The sequence below is a fragment of the Tiliqua scincoides genome, chromosome 3, assembly GCF_035046505.1.
Source record: "Tiliqua scincoides isolate rTilSci1 chromosome 3, rTilSci1.hap2, whole genome shotgun sequence".
Lineage (NCBI taxonomy): Eukaryota > Metazoa > Chordata > Lepidosauria > Squamata > Scincidae > Tiliqua > Tiliqua scincoides.
The window spans coordinates 1,733,822-1,753,997 of NC_089823.1; the positions used below are offsets into that span (position 1 = coordinate 1,733,822).

Genomic DNA, 20,176 nt, shown 5'->3' on the forward strand with positions numbered 1-20,176 from the left:
ACAGGGAAGCATTTCACAAAGGATGTTACCAGGAGCTCAAACGACTTTGCATAAGGCGGGTCCTAGAAAGCATCAGGCCTGAATGACGAGCAGAAGCAACCTTGCCAGCACGTTGTACCATACACTGAAAAGGCACAATTGTTGTGCCAAACCAGGGAGGGAACTTTTTCTTGCCATTTAGCAGACACACCCACCACCATGTCCAGCAAACTTCTCCTCCTGGAGAGAAACTGCTATTGAAAACTCACGTCCTCTCCTGCCAGCTACTGGAAGGGCAGGGGCTTGGCCTCTTGCCTGGAGGGCTAGAGAGATCTGTCTGTGGGCTGGGTGGGGAGACAATGCATTAGGCATGGCAGCACTGCTGCCCACTGGTGCCAGTTCCACTGAAAGCACATTCCATCACTAGGCCTGCCATTGATGCAGAGAACTTAGTGAGTTGGGTTTTTTGCTCTTTCCAACTTTTTAAAAGAATGAAAGTTATGCTGACCTGCGTGTGGAGACATCGGGGCTGAAGGCACAGCATTTATAGGCGGGCGCTTAGTTAAAGATTGCGGAGCCTTGTTTTACCACCACCAGCCCCAGAAACAAGGAGGGTGGCAGCCCTTGTTATGTGGAGCAAACCAGCATTCCAGGCTCATCCTCCGGGAGTCCTCATTGCAAACAGTTCACAAGAGGAGACCACAGTCACGGTGGAGGGGGAGCAGCAGCAGCAGCAGCTAGGGCCATGCACTCTCATCACCGCTTAAGCAGCTGCCCCCTGGCATGCATTACCTGCTTGGCTCGCTCTTTCTGACAGGCCTCTAGCTGCTCCACCTGTAGGGGGGGAGGGGAAGCAAGGAAGGCAGAGGTAAACACACCACAAACAATGAAACAGCTGGGGTGGCTCGGGCAGTGCTGGGGAATGAGACTGCAAGCCAATCTGATTCACGAGCTCCCCTTTGCCCAAAGAGCCTGCTGAGGGGCCCCGGGTAGTATTAATGCAGTCTCATTCTTCCATTGGGAGCAAGGTCTTTCCTGTTTTAGGCAAGGGTCGAATAGCTCCAACTTGCTGCCTTGCCTGCTTCAGCCTCCCAGCATCGGACTGCCCACCACTACCCCACAGCAGACCCAAGAATCTGCATGGGTTCTCTGGCCCACCATACAATCAGGATGCCGAGTCTCTGGATCCGCCTGCCAAGCTGCTTCTCTCCCCACCCCCACCCCATATAGCCCAATATTTCTCTCCATCAATCCCATGGAGATGTGGTTACCAGGGCTGAAAAACCAGCAGCACCCTTCTGGTACAAATGCACCATATGCACTGCAGACAGTCAGGCAATGGCCCTCCTGACCTTTGACACAGCTCAAGAGAGCCCACACCCCACCTCTCAATTCTCTTGCCACAAATTACATTGCAGAGAATGCAGCCAGGGGATCCCACAGGATCCTTGTGGTCAGAATCCAACTGTGGAGCAATGTTCCCAGAGGCTCTGAGATGAGAACCTGGCCTCACAGAGCTCCCTCTTACTTGAAGTGAATCAAAGCAAAACTGCCGAGCCTGATCTGGAAAAGCAGTGACTACAGCTGCTTGGTGGGCTACTGACTCTTTACTGGATGCTGCCAGGTTCAGCTTGCCCAGGCTCCTGTGAATGGGCTGTCCCGAGCAAGAGAACGGGGAGGGGAGGGGAGCTCAACAAGGAGGGCTCCGTCTCCGCTGCTAACCAGCAACAACTGACAAACCCAGTCTCTAGGCCAGAAACGCCTTGGGTGGAGGGAGAGACACAGGAGCCGGTTCCTGCCTTCTGCTCTGCGACCTGCCTCCCTTCCCCCCTCAAAACACGGCCAGCTGGGAAAAGGTCTTACCTGCACCAGCAGCTTTTGCTTGGCCTCCTCGTACTTGCTTGTCACGGTCTCCAGTTTCTTCTGAGCCTCCTCGACCTCCCTCCTGCTCACAGCCACCACGTTTTCCGAGTCCAGCCTGGCAGCCTCCAGCTCCTGGGCATGCTTCTGCTTGGCCTGCACCAGCTCTGCATCCAGGCGCTGCAGCCCACGACTGGACCTCTCACTCAGCACTTGGTTCTCCTCTGTCAGCTGGGCGTGGGCCTGTTGGAGGGCGACAAGTCGCTCAGCATAGCTGGCTTTCTCTGCCTGCAGCTGCTGGACACTGCGTTCTTGCTCCAGGAATCTCTCCTTTACGGAGGCGGCTTCGGACAGCTCCTGCTTGGTCCTGGCCAGCTCTGCTTGCAGGATCCCCGTGGCCTTCTGCACCTTCTCCATCTCCTCCTTGTGCTTGCTCTCCAGAGAGACCTGCTCCGCCTGCAACTGCTGGTAGAGGCGTTTGATGGGCATCAGCTCTCCAATCAAAGCCTGGGCCCCAGCCACCTCCTGCTGCCGAGCCAAGAGGAGCTGCTCTTTCTGGAAGGCCTTTTCCTGCCAGGACTGGAGCTCCTTGCACAGGTCCTCCTCCCGCTTGGCGAGCACACCCAGCTCCTTCTTCAGCGCCTCCGAGGTCCCCCGCAGCTTCTCTGACTGCTCCTGGTAGTTCTGGGCTTCAGCTTTCATGGCCGAACACCTCTCAGCGGCCCGAGAGGCAGCAGTGGCCATCTCAGACTGGAGAAGCCGCAGCCTCTCCTCCAACTTCTTGCTCTTCTCGGACTCGGCCAGGACCAGCCGCCTCAGGTCCTTGCTCTCTGCCTCCTTCTCCATGAGCTGCCTGTGCATGATGGACATCTCCTGCTCCAGGCTGCTGATGAGGCTGGCCTTCCTCTCGCCCTCCTGGAGGCAGCGGGACATCTGCTCCTTCCAGCTCTCCTCCGACTTGCCTTTCTCCTGGGCCGACGCACGCAGGGAGGCCAGCTCCTTCTCGGCTCCCGAGGCAGCCTCCCGGCTCTGGGCCAGCTCCCTCCCCCTGTCCAGGAGCTCCCTCTTCAGCTTCTCCACAGCGCTGTCCTGGGCAGACCTGGATGCCTCCAGGAGCTTCTCCAGCTCAGCAGTTCGCTTCTTCTGCTGCGCCACATCCTGCTTCAAGGCCTCCGCCTCTGCCTGTTGCTGCTGCTTGGAAGCGGCTGCCGCCTTCTCCAGCCTGGTGATGGTGCTGTGCTGCTCCTTGCACTGCTGCTCGAGCTGCTCCACCTGACCGCGGAGGGCCTCACACTCCTTCAGTTTCTCTTCATGGAGCTTCCGGCTGGAGGCGGACTCCTGCTCCCGGAGTCGCTTCTCCTCCTCCAGGCTCTTGAGAGACAAGTCCCTGGCATGAACAATGGACTTGATGTTGTCCATTTCTGCCTCTCGGGTCCTCGCCACTTCCAGGAATCCCTGCAGCTCACTCTCCATCTTGGCTGCCCTCTCCTTCAGGGCCTCCACAGATGCCAACTCCCCTTTCAGTTTGCTGACGGTCTTCTGCAGGTCCCGCAGCTCCTCGTTGCGAGAGACGTTCTTCAGGCGCAGCTCCTCCAGCTCCCGCTCCTTCTCCTCCACAAACTCCCGGGCCCTGGCCACCTCCTCCTGGAGGCCAGAGACCTCCACTCGGAGCTCGTTGGAGACGTTCTGCAGCTGAACCTCCAGGGCTGCCTTACTGGCCTTCTCCGTGGCCAGCTCTGCTTGGACCTGCTCCTTCTCGCTCGCCAGGCGCTTCGTTTCCTCCTTATGGGCCGCCAGCTCGCATTTCTGCTGCTGCGTGGTGTCCTCTAGCTTGGCCTGCAGCGTCTTCACCTGGCCAGAGAGCTGCTCCACCTCCTGCTCCTTGTCCTTCATGGCAGCCCTGAGGCTGGAGAGGCTGGACTCAACGACAGCCAAGTCTTTCTGGCTCTGCTCTCCAAGCTGCTTCACTCGGGCCTCCAGCTCTGCCCTCCGATGCCTCTCCTCGGTCAGCTCTCGGGCGGCCTCTTCAAGGGCTGCAGCAGCCTTGCGCCCGTCTTCCTTCGCTTTCGCCGCAGCCTGAGCTGCATCCTGCTGAGTGGCTGCCGTCTTCTCCTGCAAAGAGGCCACTTCTGCCCTGAGCTTCTCCTCTAAGTTCTCCTTCGCTCTGAGCTGAGCAGTAGCATGAGACACGTCTGCCTCGAGGGCTGCTAGTGCTTCTTGGTGCCTGGTACTCAAGCAGCGCACCCGGCCTTCCAGCTCTACCACTTTCTCCCGTTCAGCCTGCAACTGCTGACGGACCTGCTCGCGATCCGCACTCAGGGATCTGAGCTTTTCCTCCAGCTCCCCACTCAGCCCAGCGTCCCCTTGGGCAGCAGAGGACAGTGCCCCCAGCTGGTGCTGAAGCTCCTCCACCTTTGCCCTGGACTCTGCTCCCAGCTGCTGCACTTCTGCCTCCAGCGCCTGCCTCCTGGCCCTCTCTTCCTCCACGGCCTGCACAGCCTGGTCCCGATGCTTGGCCAGCTCCTGGGCCTGCTCCTCTAGGTCTGCGATCCGCCTGAGGTTGCCTTCCAGGGACTCTGCTGCCCGCCTCTTCTCGTCCTCCAAGATGCCTTCTGTGTTGCGCACAGACTCCTCGAGGACGAGAAGGCGTTCCTGAAGCCGAGTGTTCTCTTTGGCCAGCTTCTCCTTGTCAGCCAGTTTCTGCTGGGCCTCCCGCAGCTGGCCCTTCAGTGCGGGAAGAGCCCCCACCTGGGCCTCGCTCTGCTGACACTGGGCAGTGAGGGCCAGGATTCGGGCATCCAACTCCTGAACCTTCTGGTTCAGCTCTGCCTTCTCTCTCTGGGCCTCTTCCTCCAGAGACCGCAGCTGCCTTGTGAGGGCAGACAGCTCTGCTCTCTTCTCCTGCAGCTGCCGCAGAGCCAGCTCCTTCTCCTGGGCAGCCTTGTTGTACTCCTCCTGGCCTGCTGCTTCCACCTGTGCCAATTTCTTGCTGCTTTGCTTCAGCCTGTTGCTCAGCTGATCCACCTGCAGGCTCAGCTCTTGGATGGCTGCCCTGGAAGCCTGCTCGTTCCTCTGCAGGTCCTCAGCCAGCCGGCCCTTCTGGCTTCTCTCCGCCTCTACCTGCTGCTGCAGAGCCAGCACCTCCTGGTCCTTCTGATGAAGGAGGCTGGTCAGCTTTGCCATCTCAGTCGTCAGGGTATTCACCTGAGCAGTCAGGTGTTCGTCCTGTGCCCGCGACTCCTGTTCCAGCTTGTCCTTGGCTTGAGAGAGCTCCAAAACAGAATTCTGCAAGCTGGTGAGGAGGCTTGTCAGCTGGAGCTTCTCCTCTGCAAAGCCGCTTCTTTCAGACTGAAGGTTAGCCTCTAGCAGGTGCTTTTCCTCTTCAAGGCGGCGGACGGTGGCCCGGAGCTCCATCTGCTTGCTGTTGAGGCTGGCCACTTGTTGCTTCAAGTCTTCAAGCTGCTGGGGCAAGCAGGAACAGACAAGATTATGTATGATATCCATTTGGATCATCACCATCTCTTCCCCTCCACTCTTACCTGAATACACTTTGGCTATGTTCAGACAAGCACAACTTCAGCAGGAAGCCCACTGAGAAAACACACTCACCATGGGTTGTGCATTTGCTTCGGGACCAAAATAAAAGGAAACAGGTTCTTCCTGTTTGCAGTAGAAACCAGCCACATAGGGCATCTGCTGGCTGCCCATGTGATGTCCATCACAGGTCACTCTTCCTGGAATGGCTTTCCTACTTTTAAGAAACTGATCGTGGACTTAAAAAATATAGACACCAAATGTTCAAGTAAATGAATGTGATTCCAGGGTCTGGATTTAATTTAGCTTTTTAAAACTAGCAGGCAAATTGCCTGAAGCATTGGGTTGGAGGCCATCAAAACAGTGGACTGTACCAAATACAATTTGCTGGGCAGCCCCACCTGCTGCCTAGATTGTGAAGATGGGCTGGAGCCACAGGAGAGCAAAGAACACCAAGTCATGGCTCTAAGGACTTCGTTCTGAGTAAAGCGTTTATCAAGTGGGGAAAACTCAAGTCACTCCTTGTCTGCACATCTGTGTCTCTACCCATGACTACTAGTACGCATGCCTCCCTACCAGTCTCTCTTTGGCTTTGTGCAAACAGACCTGGAACTCAATATATGCACACTACTCTTCGTTCAACCCCATTTCCCTGAATGCCTAGAACAGTTCTCCCATCGACCCCACCACACAAAGTGCTCTACAACCAAGTTCCCTCTTGCAACCGGCAGAAACAGTAGTGAAACACTAAAGATGGTTATGGTAAGGGAATGATCGCAAAGAGACAGAAAAACAAGCCTAGAGTGGCAAGCAACCTGAACGTCTAGCTACTGGCCAGGATTCTCGAGGAGTACACTCTAGCCTCACTCTAGCCACTCCATGGTGAAAAGTTTTTTGAGATTTGAAAAACAGTTCAATTTTAGAGTAGAAGTGGCAACAAAGACTGCAACGATGTGAACTCCTCCTCTTCTTCTATGAATCCACAACGATTCTCTACCTGGCTTTTAAAAATTATTACTGTAAAGTTTAAAAAGTAGGAGAATGTATATGGAATGCAGTGGAAAACGGGAACTGGAGAGATGGAAAGGTCCGGCTGTGTAAAGCAGATAGAGTGCAGCAAAATAGGGGAACACACTGGATATGGAAGGTGTGCAAAGCACAAATCAGAAAGTAGGGCTCTAGTAACACCAAGTTTATTGGGGAGAAGAAAGGGAAAGAGCCGCAGGGGAGCAGAGCTGCTGAGGACGAAGACGAAGTGAGAAGCAAAGGGAAACTCCCTAGTTGTAGAATGCAGGGATGGAGGAACAGGGAGCACGATGGAGACGGAAGGGCAAGCCCTCACACACAGCTGTGTGCAGCACACACAAGGCTGCATGCAACCATCTCTTGTTGGATGGAAGATGACATAAAATATGCAAAGAAACTTTAGAAGCAGGCCTATGTTTAAAAAGGTTGAAAGACCATGTTATAGTCTCAAGCAGTATTCCCTGAGCTGTATGACAGTGCGGTCATGCAACTTCCACCCAAACTCCATGCAGTGCAGAGCTTGGCAACCCAGAAGCTCAGTGATGATGTGGTGATGCCATCACAACACCGCGCAGCTGTGACAGGGATTCAGGCACTGGCACAGACCCCTTAGAAGGAACGCTGGTTCCAAGCAGACTCAGAAGCCAGATATTCCTTTCATGCAGGCCGGATTTGGGAAAACTGCCTTTTGTTTTATTAAAAATGACGGATTTTTCCCCACACTTGCTCTCAGAAGGATGGATTTCGGAACGACATTCTGAGCTGCTCAAGGGTTTCAAAGCATTACTCCCTCCCTACTACTGTTCCATAATAGCTGAGGGTCATATCTTGCTCCTAAGCCCACCCAGCCTGGCTCCTACCTCCAGGACATTCCCCATCACTTCTCCTTTCTCTGACAGTGAGCTGCTCTCCTTCAGCTTCACCAGCTGGTCCTCGAGTAGGGAGATCTTCCCCTGCAGAATCTCAAGTTTCTCTTCCAAGCATTTCTAGGCAAAACAAAATATGAATGAGCAGTGAAACCACAGCATCAAATCCCAAGAGACCATCACCCCAGCAGGATCACTGCTCCACCCCACACCTACTGCGAAGGGCCAAACCATCACTGGCTTCTGAAGGGCAGCCTTCGTTCTCAGGGCAAGCAAAGGAGCTCAGCAGATGTTAGCACGAAGGCTCCGATCCCTCCTTCAGCAAAAAGGAATTTGCCAGTCACCTGCACAAGTAACTGCATGTGGCACCAAGCAAGAGGGAAAAAGAAAAAGCACTGCTCATTTACAGCTGGGACCTCTTGGCTGTCTTTTGCACAAGAGCAGGCCAGCTCATCTCCCGTACACTTCTGTTGACAGTGACTGGTGTCATGAACAGGTAAAAGCTAGGTCCAAGTCTGAACCCATTTTTAGAGTTGCAACTGCTTCTTTGCAGCTGTTGGGAAAAGAGGTAATTGGAATGGGCAGGAGGTCTGGTCTGGAGGGTTGAGCCTCCATTTGCCTGAAGATAATATCCGAAGGTCGCCAGTTCGAGGCCACCGGCACGGTGCGACCTTGAAGCAGCTGACAAGCTGAGCCGAGTTATTCCATCTTCTCCGAGCGTGGGAGGATGGAGGCCAGAATGTGCGGCCAGATCAAGAAAAAAACATCTGATTGTTGTGGTTTCTTGAAAGATAGAACCTTTCTAATTGTAAAAATCCCTGTGGGGATTTAAATTGCCTGCCCATGTAAACCGCCTTGAATAAAGTCCGAGGAGAAATCTGAGGACCTAGAAAGGCGGTATAGAAATACCTGTATTATTTATTATTATTATTATTATTATGAGAAAGGAATGCCTTATCTGCTGCTCAGTGACTAGAGGAGGCAGGTAGTCAACCACACAGCAGCAGAGCACTTCTTCGATGGCAAGGAAGTGCTAATAAAGGAAGATTCCCTGCAGCTGAGTAATTCTGATTGGGAGGGGTAAGAGCAGTAGCCAGACCTTCTAGAAGTTTCAGACCACCTAGCATTCCAAATGGCTAGTGCAGGTGTAATTAACAAAAGGGGCTAAAAAGGGGTGTGGTGTGCTTCCCTTGGACAGGAGTCTTGGGCGCTGCCCAGGCTGCTGCTCATGTCTTCAGCTCTTTGTTCATCATGGGTGCCTAGCCTGACAGGTTGCCTGGGAGCCGTTTGTTCTCCAGTGGTCGGAGGACCCAGGTGAGAGACAGGTATGTAGACAAGTATAGTCAGAGTACAAGTATAGTCAGTTATTATTTTCGAACTGATGTGTTTCGAAAGGTCTGCAGCTCTTGCAATTGATTTATATATGTGTAACCTTAACTTTCTTAAAAAAACCAAAACATATTTCACAGCCCGGAGTTGAGTATTGGGAACAGGAGTCAGCTATCCAGCTTAGCTGCTTGGTTGAGCTACCAAGAAACCTTTAAGATACAGTCCAGAACCTTGAGGTCTGGGTCCAGGAGTCAGAGGGAGCCTAGGACCTGCAAGGGCTGGTGTAAGCCCACAGGGCCTCAGAGTCCCTGAGCTGAGGCACTGGTGTGTTCAGTGTGACGGCAGTCCTACCAAGATTCAGTATTCATTAATTTGGATTAATTGGCTATGAACTGTGCCTTGCTGTCTTAAGGTACATTGTGCTCCCTTAAGATTGCAAGGAATGGAAGAACTGTAGGCTTGACACTTCAACTGAGATTTAGACCCCTTCAGTGCCTGGCCCACCTAAATTGGGCACAGAGACCCCTGGACTGCTGGAAGTTGGGACAGCAGGGGTGGTACTCCCAGAGTGGGGATCAGGTGCCTGGTGTGTGGGTCTAATCCTAACTTTAAACGGGCTCTGAACTGAGACAAGACATGGCCGTTCCTCCTCCTCCCCCCTGAGGGGAGGGGTTCAACAGCTTTCAACTCTGCTTGTTGCAGTTCTCTGTGAGGCAGTCAACTTGCTCAGCTGCTCACTCACTGGGTGTGCTAAGGAGCACCGTCCCTGCAGGTGCCAGCACCCACAGCCTTCTTAAGCAGCTGACCTCCAGAAGACAGCACAGGAGCAGCAGCCATAACCCACACAGTAACTTATGACTGGTGTCCTCAAAGTCATGCTCCAGCTCTACTCTGGAACCTGCAGGCTGCTTCTGCTGATGGACTAAAATGCAAATGGTCTTGGTGAGAAGCAGGGTCACTCTCAGTGTATAATTCCCAACACGCTGCAGCACAGATAAGTAACATGTTCACACTCCCAGGCACGCATCTCAGGACGAGCCGCCTGCCTTAGGACAGCAAAGCTCCTGGCTTCCGCCACATACTCACCTTCTCAGCAAGGGCGTTGCGGAGTTCACTTTCCAGGTGGGCTCTCTGCTCCTCCCATTCCTTCACGGCTGTGTTGTGTTCTTCGGAGAGCTCATTCACTGTCTCCTGCAGTTCAGTGAGGGCACTAGCAAACTCCCGCAGCTGGGTGGGAAGAGGAACAGCCTTTGTTGGTTACCCACTGCGCCTATGTCTTTAAGTACCGGCACTGACTCCCCACCCCTGCAGATGTGGCATCCCAAGACGACAAATACATTCCTTGAAACAAAGGGGCTTCCCTACACATGAGAAGGGTGACTGTGCCAGCACCTTTACAGTTCCTTCAGTGACATCTTCCTGATCTGTCTGTTTTGACACGGATGCTGCTGCCATTTCTTGCCTGTTGCTGGGTTGTTCTCATTAGGTGATTCAAATTGTTTTGTGAAGATCTGTACTTACCACCCTGAGAGTAATTTTACTGAAAGCGTGGACATAAGTGTTACATGCACATACACAATTCCTGGTGGGTGCCTGATGCTTCAGTCCAGTGCGAAGGACAAAGTCCTGCACTGGAGCCCCCCCCCCATGGTGCCCCTACCTACATGAGAGCACAGGTACTGCCCCTGCCACCCAGAACTTAGGGCAGAGGGGGTGACCTGGATGAGGTGTGTGCTCCATGACAGGCTCGTTCCAGCGGCAAGTGCCCAAACTATGACACCACCCCTTTATCAACCATGAAACCAGGGGTGTCCAAACTTTTTGGCAGGAGGGCCACATCATCTCTCTGACACTGTTGGGGGCCAGGAAAAAAGGAATTAATTTACATTTAAAAACTGAATAAATTTACATAAATGAACATATTAAGAAATTGAACTTATATGAATGAATGAAGGTCTCTTGATAGCTCAAGGCCTATGAAAGGCCTTGTGCAAAGCAAGGCCAGCCTTTCCTCTGCTGCTGCTGCTACACAGATGTGATACAGCAAGCAGTGGAGGGAGCACTTGACCTTCAGCTTGCATGAGAGGTCGAAAAATTGGCCTTTGCGCTGAGAACAGTTGCATCGGATCAGCAAGGGCTTCAGCAAGTCTCTGGCGGGCCAGAGGCTCATTGGAGACTGGAGGATCCCCGCGGGCTGAATTGGGGGTCCCCAAGGGCCACAAATGGCCCCCAGGCTGGGGTTTGGACACTTCTGTATTAAACCAAACTTGTGCACTGGAGCCAAGCAGAGGTCATATGTCTCCAGGGCGCCATCCTAGCAACCATCTTGTCACCTTTTTGTCCCAAAATCCCACAGGACAGAAATCCTGCTCCGGTCCTCAGCAAAACCCCTCTGAGATTACAAGTCAGGCTCAAAAAATCAAGAATGACCTGAACTTTGGGCAGAGAAACAATACCTCAGCCAAGAAGATTAATCTTTTGTTTCAGAAAAGAGGACATATGTAGGTCCGGTGCAGGAATCTCTCGTCCCATCCAGCCCCACCCCGTGTTTCGAAACCGCAGTGCTGCAGCAGAGATTGGGGCCCCCGTACCCTGAAAGAAAGGTCCCCATTCTCCTCCAGGAGCTGGTTGATCTTCCGGTCCATCTGGCCCTTTTCTGATTTCAGGTCTTGACACTGCTTCAGGGTCTCATGCAACCGCACAAGCAGACTGAGGAAGGAAGAAGATGTAACACTGTAGACAGACAAACTACTGAGGAAAGGGGCAGAGCCTCTTCAGCAGTCTTCACCTAATCACTGGCTCTAAAAGAACAATGATGGTTACTTAGCACACTTTCTGTGTACTAGAGTGGGAGGAGGGCAGGATGCAGAACTCAGGAAGCAAGAGTGTTGCCGGGGGGGGGGGGCCTCAGCCTGCTCCTGCTAAGAGGACATATCACCAGTGCATTTCTGGACTATTTTCCTTGGATCTATACATATCAATGGACTGTTACAGTTCCCAAACTGCGTGACATGGCACCTGAGGGTGTCGCAGCAAACTCACGGGGTGCTGTGGGATGTCTCTGGCAGCCTCTTCTTCCTGACTCTCCTGGGCACCACAACTTTGGATTTTGCAAGATCTCATGAGAAATGTGTGAAATTCCACGTGATCCAAGATGGCAGCGCCCAGGAGAGCTGGGAAGAAGAGACCGCCACGAAAGAAGAGTGCCCTGACCATGGCAGGTTTGGGAAGCACTGAACTATTATATGAACTTCAGGTACCGATTGCTCTAAAACTCAAGGTCAAGTTCATAAGCTTCCTAAAATTCTCTTTTAATAAATCACTGTATAATTGAAGTTTCTCCCTTCTCAATTTCGTGAACTGGCTTTTGCCAATGCTGGTCTTGCACCGAGTCTAAAGCCCAATCTTCTGCTTGGTGACTGGGCAGGGAGGCATTAGCGTTGGAGTAGTCTTCATCACCTCATACCTCCTGAAGCCATCCTTGGATCAACTGATCAGTTTTCAAAATAAATAAAATAACCATCAACGGTAACATGGGTGCCTGCTCTGTTCTGTGGGTTTTGGTGCTCAAAAAGGCACTCTGCTACAGGGCTCACTAAAGATGCGGTTGCTTTACAGTGCTCCAGTCTTACATCAGCACAGCTGCTGGATAAGCTGTTCTCGCAGATTACTATAGAAGGCAAATTAAAATAATTTTGGAAGATGACATTTGCATAAGGTTCTGGTCCTCACAAAAAGAGCAACCCAATGGGTTCAAGAGGATTTCTGAAAAGAAGATTGCTCAAACAATCAGTTTAGGGTAAAAAAAAAACCAACGCTCAGGTGTGTCTGTTTTCCACTTCCACTAGTGTCTAGAATAAACATAGACCAATCTTCTTGACCTCCTAAGAGAGCTATTAGGAATCTGAACAATCGTAACAGAGAACCAAACCATGAATGTCCTGCTCGCCCTCAAACTGGCAACTGATGTGGGATGGTGCACTTTCCATATTCTCAGAAAGCTTCAAGTCACTCCACTCCAAGACCAGAGAAGCGACCATGAGCCAGACGAGAGTTTAATGCAGATTTATAGCAAAGCATTATCTAAAGCAATTATACAATATTTTTACAGAGCTTGAGTGTGCAAAGCACTTCACGTGCATTGCCTTGATGTAGCCCTATGGAGGTCAGTATTATTGCCAACTGCAGGTGAGAGGGAGTGGCTTGCAAAAGACCACCTAGTGATAAATCATGGTAAAGGCAAGGCTCAGACTAGGGCAGTTATGATTTGCGGCTCAAACTCTACTCTGCAGCAGCTCTCACTTGGTTTATGGAAGAAGAGGTTCCCAAAGGAGCGGCACTGGAAAGAAAAAAAACCAAGGGAATGACACAAGTGCACAGTGAAGAGCTGTTATCTTGGCAGAGATGGATGACATGACAATGACTATGCTCCAAAAATCAAGGCAGGAAGATCCACAGTACCACAGAGAAGCCCACAGTGCCACTGGGAACAACCAAAGGAAGTACCTTTCATTCCTTTCTCGAAGCTCCTCCATCTCCTTGGACTCAAGCTGATCAGCTGCTTGTCTCTCATGGAGGAGAGTCAGGCGGTCAATCTGTTGCTTCATCATCTGGATTCGTGTGTCTGAAGCAGAAGGATAAAAAGGAATTTGTGCATCATTTGGAAGCTCACAGCTTGCTTCCACCGCTGCCCTTCCCCTACAACAGAACACTCTCATCACACTTGGAGATTTTTGCCAGAAAACTGAATTAGATGGCCCAGCGGTCTAACTCTGGACATAGCCATTAGTCATGTTCATAAGCAGCAGGGTGGCAGCATCTAAGAGATGCAGTACAGAATCTTCTGCAGTACTGCTAGGGATTTTGGGAAGCTTCTCCCAGGTGAGGCTGCAAGGACCTGATCAGACTGCTTTTGGAGTGAGGTCATCCACCTTGGTTCCTTCCAACTACAATTTCTCACCCTATAATTCAGAGACGAGGGAGCACTTCCTTGAGTGATATATAAACAGGTCTTCAGAACATTCAGCAAACCCAATAAAAGTGCAGGCAACTGCAAAAGCCACAGATACTCAAGGAGAGCAAGTGAAGCCAGGCTACAGCACACTGGGGGCTGACCTTTCTCATCAATGAGCTTGCGATTCTCAGCCAACTCGTGCTCCAGTTCATCCCGGTTCTCCCTCTCAGCCTCCAGCAGCTTCTTCAACCTCCTCATCTGAAACTGGGGTGTCTGTATGATGTCACCCATGGGAGAGGAAGATGAGCCAGAGAGAAATCTGCAATGTATCATTAGCCACATAAACTTTAAATAAAATGAAGAGAAGTTTAATACTTTTCCTGTTCTCAAAATGGTTTACATACTTACTTACATTTCTACCCCCCTTTCACAGAGCACACATTTCTTATCTGTAAATTTTTTACCACAGGATAAGCCAAGTACCCTTTTCACTTCCCAATCCAGGAATTCAGAATTGACCGTGTGAGTTTTGAACATATCACTGGAAACTCACTTTCTGTCCGATAACCATGGGTTTTGAGTCCTCAGAGGCAGTGAGGCGGTACTTTGACAGGGGTGTCAAACACAAGGGTCGCAGGCCCAATACAGCCTACAGAAGCTCTTTATCCAGTCCCATGAATGGGAGGGGGGGCTGAATAAAAGACATCATGAATGCTATTTGGTCTGCTGTATGAAGCAAGTTTGACACCCCTGCCCTAGACTGCCTTGGGAGGAGGGGGGCTTCTTCATAAGAGCTCATCCCTCTCCTTGTTTCCCTCTCCTTGGCTTTTAAAGACCCACCCCTTTTGGTGGGAAAGTGCTTCAAACTAGAGCAAATGTGTGGTTCCAATTCCACATGGGTCAACACTCATGGATGTGTCTTCCTACAGATGTACTGTACACTGGGACTGGGCCCCATATTCAAACAACATAATAGAGGAATAAACATTATGTAATGTAATTGGACTTATTGCAAGAAAAGACTGCCATTTCCTTGGCAGGCTGCATGCCAAATCCCAAAGAGGTCATAATCTGTCTTTGCGGCCCTGGAACACAGGACTCACTTGCATGAGGTTTGTGGAACAGGCAGTCACTTACTTATTCATACTGGAGGAAGATGCAATCTTATGTAGCTTCAAGAACTGCACTCCTCGCTTTGGTGGGGTGCTCTCCTCTGAGCTGGTGCTGGAGACACTGGACCGTTGCGACACTGGAGGAAGAGGATGGCACACAGAACATGAGCACCAGTTCAGCAGGGAGAACCACAAGCTCAGACACAGCTTTGGTTGCCACCAGCCCACAAAAAAAGCAGGTTGCCAAGTTGAAGAACTGACAGAAAGAGGCAAGTCAGTTTATCAAGGGGATGGATCCACTTCCTGAAGCAAAATTCCCTTGCGGCCTTGGGAATAATGGCACAGGGTGGCAAGAGAAAGGATGTCTAAAATGAGTGGAAGGACAAATGGGAAAATGGACAGTTCCCAAAGTAGGAAAGGGCTGGGTCACCAGCAACGCTGGCAGCAAGCTTGAAGGCAAACAAGGAGCAATGCTGCAGCTGCAACACATCACCTGCCAGTGGGCCTCTATGGCAGAGCAGCCTGCGATGGCTGCCATTATCCCTCTCTGGCATTTCCCATCATTTAGGACTCCCTCATGGAGGTAGCGCATCATATGGCAGAGATGAGGCTTAAAATCCTCCTGGTCACCTGTGTGCAGCCACAGCACTGGTGTGCAGAGGATGCCTGGTTGAGACGCTCCAAGCGCTGTTACAAAGTGTGCCACCAAGGACTCAGTGGCTTGGCACAACACTGTCAAAGTGCTCACTGTCCATGCCAACCACAGCCTACGTCTCAAACTTGGAACAAGGGAAGAGGGGGGATTGTTGCACAACTGCCCACTTGTACTCCTGCCCACCTCCACAACTCCAAAGGTGGGAGCAAGTCAGGGTCCACTCATTACACCCTCAATAGAGCAGAGGTCCTTTCACCAAAGCAAGTGAAAATGTGGAGCTCTGACCCACAGTGCATTTCCAGGACTCGCTTCTAAGGCCCCACCCCACAGCTGCTGCTTGCTGCCTCCGTCTGGCAAAAGTGTAGCCAACACCAGCCCTGCGATGCTCCTCATGCCAATGCCTGCGCCCAGCTCCCACTTTTCCAACCACTGGTCTCTCCTCTCAACAGACACATTCTCAACCCATCGCCTAGCCTCATTCTGGACTATGACGTAGCAAGTTTAGTCTCTTTGCAACTTCATCAGCCAGAGATGTACTGGTGCCGTGGGGGGCTTGCTATGGGGGGGGGGCAATAAAAGACATGTCGACAAACCTGCAGTGCGGCCGCTGCAAGGACAAACCACGAGTCCGACTACAAGCCAGGCCACTGAAGCAGGCTCATAGCATCCCCCTGCAGCTCAGTCATGCTTGCTCACCCGGCACTTACTTTTCTTTTGGAGAAAGTTCTCCAGATTCTCACTGAGGCATTCCTCGTTGTACAGCATGAAGTTCAAGAAACCGGCCATCTCTGCCTGAGAGAGAGAGAGGCAGAACAGGATGAGCACTGGTGCTCCTGGACCCTCCCTATGCCACTGGTCTGTATGGGGGTGAGGGTAAGCAAGTCTCACTCCTGACCAGGTCCCCCTCTTTTGCTTTTGACTACACCCCAGAGTGGACAAAAACGGTTCTTCATAGACTGCTGCTCTGCTGCTAGTGCTTCAGGATAAAGGAGGAAAACAAGATCTCATGCGTAATGGAGTTGCAGGAGCCAGGCAGGATACTCAGCAGACCGGAACCCTGTGACTGAAGAAAGGAAGTTTGTGTTACCTGGAGGTTGTACTCCACTGTAGTCCATTCCTTAGGAATTCTGTCACTCATGGAAGCATGGAAAAGCAGCAACATCACCACCTGGAGAGCGGCAGAGACAAAGGGCGTAAAAATGTGAGAGCCTTGCTCAGTCTGGCCACAGATCCACCTGACCCAGAATCCTGTTTTCTCACAGTGGAAGAGATGCCTCTGTGAAGCCCACAAGGAGCAGAAGAGAAAGGGACACCCCTTTCCCACCAGTTTTTAGCGGCATACTGGAGAGAGCACATAGCCAGCATGACTTATAGCCAATGATGGACCTGTACAATTCCCTTTGAGAACCATTCAAGTTAATGGCCATCAACATATCATGAAGCAATGAATTCCACAGAATAATTGTGGACACATGAAGAAGTCTCTCTTTGTCCATTCTAAACTTCCCATCAATTAGTTTCATTGGATTACTTGGCCTAGTTCTCTTATTGTGAGAGAGGGGAGAAAAACCTCTCTCTCACACATACACACTACACCATGCATAATTGTATATACCTCAATCATGTCCATCCCCGTCACTTTTTTTTAAACTAAAGAGTCCCAGTAATATAGACCAGGGCTCTCCAAACTACGGCCCACAGGCTGGATCCAGAGTTTGCCAAAAGCCCTCCCTCCATGAGCAGCAATTACCATTCCGATGTGTTAAGAACATAAGAAGAGCCCAGTTGGATCAGACCCAGGGACCATCTAATTCAACTTCCTGTATCTCACAGCAGCTCACCAGATTCCTCAGGGAGCACACAAGATACTTGCATCTCACTGCCACTTCCCTGCATCTGGCATTCTATTTACCCTTGCACCCTCCAACCAAGACACCAGACTGCTTATCTTTCCAACTTATCTGGACATAGGGGTGCTCTGAGCAGTTGTGTCTGTGCAGAAATCCTGGCACAAAGCGTGCTGGGGTGATGGGCAATAGACACAACTGCCCAGAGCACCCCTATGTCCAGATAAGTTGGAAAGATAAGAGGCAGCGTGGCTGAATGGTAAGCACTGCTCAGGACAGAGAGGGCTTTTTTGGTGCACAGCAGCCTCCAGTTCCTCCTAAGGAAGGTGCAAAGTAATATCACGCCATGTACATAACGGGGGTGAGATACTGGTTACAGCTACACATTGCACCAACCAAAGGATTACAGTGCTCTGGTGATCCAGAGATGTTCAACTGGAATGCTATAAACAGAGCTGTGTGCAAAAGTTCTAAGAACCTTTTCAAGATAAGCTGAGAAACCAGTCCCATGGTTCAGTAACAGCTCACACAACGCCACAGGCCCTCAGTGTAAAAGTTCAAGACAATTTCCTCTCCTTGGGCCAGTGCCCCACAACAGAAAGACAGACCCTGCACACCCCCAATGAAAGTGGTAGACACGGAACACAGGTTGATACCTTGGCTAGTTCCAGCTGCTCGCCCACTAAAAGCTTCTCCTTTGAAATGAGACTCTGTGTAGTTGATTTGTGCTTGCAATACTCTGGAAGAAGGAAAGCGAGCTCTTTAGAGCATGACCCTTAATTCCTTCACAGCCCCCTCCCCTGGAGAAAGTCTGCACTGTGTGGTGGAAGATAAATATGATTCTAGCAAGTCCTGCCATTCTTGCTCCCCACCCTCCACAAAACAAGTCCGGCTGGCCACAGCGGATGCAAGCTGACATTTCAGTCTTTCTAGCATCAGTATGGAGGCTGCCCACAGGTTTGCATTCTCTCTCTTTCTCCCCAAAGTGAAGAGCCTGTGACTTGATAACTAGGAGGGAGGGAGAAGAGGCACCCTTGATGGCAGAGCTGTGCAGTGGTTGCCCCTCTTGTCACCATCTCTGCCTTTTAGGAGCAGGAGGGCAGGGGAAATGCATGATAGGGGACCCACACATTCCTGTGGGTGGGTAGGAAAGCAGGAGGCTCTTGGGAGTAAGTGGATAATGGGCCTGCAACTAAATACTCTCTTGGCGGAAGGCCAAATCAGCAGTCCACAAAGGAATTATGAGACAGGTGCTTACTGTCAAGAAAGCTGCAGACATAGGCAATTCGCTCCGGCACACTCTGCTGTCGTATTGCCTGTTCCTCTTCTGTGCCCTGACTGGAAGAGAACAGAGTGATTTTCAGCAGAAAGGGAAAGCGATTCAATTCTGATAAGCTATTTGGCCACCTGATGGGTGGGAAATGGGTGAAAGAAGGCGCATTCACAAGGCTCACACTCACAACCCCTTTCTATGGCAACCAGAACAGAAAGGAAGCTATTTCACAAGACAAAGCAGCACAACCCCTGCAAATTCAGCAAGTCCAGCATGGCCAGTTCATAGGAGGCCAGTGTACATTTGGGTAGCATGTGGGAGCAATCACTTTGAGCAGAAAAGAGTATGAATCCTCCAAAGAGTTCACAACATTCTTGGAGCCAGCAGCAGAACCAGGTGATGAATATACAAAGTGTCCTGCTGAGTGAGACCCGCAACCCCTCCAGCTCAGCCCTCTGCCTCCGGGGACAGGCAGCCAGGCACTCCCCCTCATAAGCAGGGTATAGGCTGCTCCTCTCTGCCTCTCCTTAGCATATGGCAATCTAAGGTACTTCCCCTCTGAATGGGGGGGGGGGGGAGATTCACCTAGCAGGAGAGAGCCATGCATCTTTCTGTTACCCTGAAATTCCAGAATTCCTTATTTTCCCTGAACCCATGTCCAGCCATTTTTAGCTCTTCCTGTTTAGCTTGCAACGACTCCCAAAACAGTTTAAAATTCACACACAAGCATGCACAAGTACTGTCGGGATACAGTGAGGTGCTGATGGCAAGTATCACTATCACTACAGACCACGTTCTTCTCTGCAGAGGAAGGGGGCAGGAGGAACTGTACATGGATGCAGCGACCGACTGGCAGCAAAAATGCCAGTGCACAGAAGCACAGGCACCACCCCCCTGCTGCTCTGCAGAGTTTGCTGTCTCTGGCAGTTGGGGATACAGCCCAGGTAAAGGCTTTCGTTGGTGAAGCCCAAAAGAGTGTCATTTTAAAAAGTGGGTCCCAGTACTGAAAGGTTTGGGAACCACTGCCAGAGGGCATTATATTGATCCTAGAAAATTTAAGAGTGACATATTTGTCCAGCTCTCTGCTACTGTAACGGAACATAAGAAGAGCCCTGCTGGATCAGGCCAAAGGCCCATCTAGTCCAGCTTCCTGTATCTCACAGTGGCCCACCAAATGCCCCAGGGAGCACACAAGACAACAGACACAATCTGCATCCTTGTGCCCTCCCCTGCATCTGGCAATCAGAGGCAACCTGCCTCTAAAACCAAGAGCTTGCACATACCTACTATGACTTGTAACCTGTAATGAACTTTTCCTTCAGAAATTTGTCCAATCCCCTCTTAGAGGCATCCAGGCAAGATGCCATCACTACTTTCTGTGGCAGAGTTCCACAAACTAATTACATGCTGGGTAAAGAAATGTTTTCTTCTGTCTGTCCTAACTCTCCCAACACTCAGCTTTTGTGGATGTCCCCTGATTCTGGTGTTATGTAAGAGGGAAAAGAGCATCTATCTATCTACTCTGTCCATCCCCTGCATGACTTTGTATGTCTCAATCATGTCTCCCCCAGGTGCCTCTTTTCTAAGCTGAAGAGGCCCAAATGCCTTTCCTCATAAGGAAGGTGCTGCAGCCCAGTTGTCATTTTGGTCACTCTCTTCTGCACCTTTTCCATCTCCACTATATCCTTTTTGAGATGTGGTGACCAGAACTGGACATAATACTCCAGGTGTGGCCTTACCG

General features: G+C 51.2%; 1 protein-coding gene across 4 annotated transcripts in view; it reads right to left on the reverse strand.

Annotated features, from left to right (window-relative positions):
• NUMA1 (nuclear mitotic apparatus protein 1) overlaps positions 1 to 20,176 on the reverse strand; it is a 65,151-nt gene that overhangs the window by 16,722 nt on the left and 28,253 nt on the right. For all 4 annotated transcript variants that reach the window (XM_066618869.1, XM_066618872.1, XM_066618868.1 and 1 more), the window contains exons 4-15: positions 18,421 to 18,500; positions 17,819 to 17,901; positions 16,403 to 16,483; positions 16,023 to 16,107; positions 14,686 to 14,797; positions 13,710 to 13,867; positions 13,101 to 13,218; positions 11,186 to 11,303; positions 9,681 to 9,821; positions 7,260 to 7,385; positions 1,843 to 5,298; positions 772 to 813 (exon numbers count right to left, since the gene is read on the reverse strand). In XM_066618869.1, the coding sequence (XP_066474966.1) occupies positions 772 to 813; positions 1,843 to 5,298; positions 7,260 to 7,385; positions 9,681 to 9,821; positions 11,186 to 11,303; positions 13,101 to 13,218; positions 13,710 to 13,867; positions 14,686 to 14,797; positions 16,023 to 16,107; positions 16,403 to 16,483; positions 17,819 to 17,901; positions 18,421 to 18,500 (4,600 nt within the window). The remainder of the gene's footprint in view (positions 1 to 771; positions 814 to 1,842; positions 5,299 to 7,259; positions 7,386 to 9,680; positions 9,822 to 11,185; positions 11,304 to 13,100; positions 13,219 to 13,709; positions 13,868 to 14,685; positions 14,798 to 16,022; positions 16,108 to 16,402; positions 16,484 to 17,818; positions 17,902 to 18,420; positions 18,501 to 20,176) is intronic.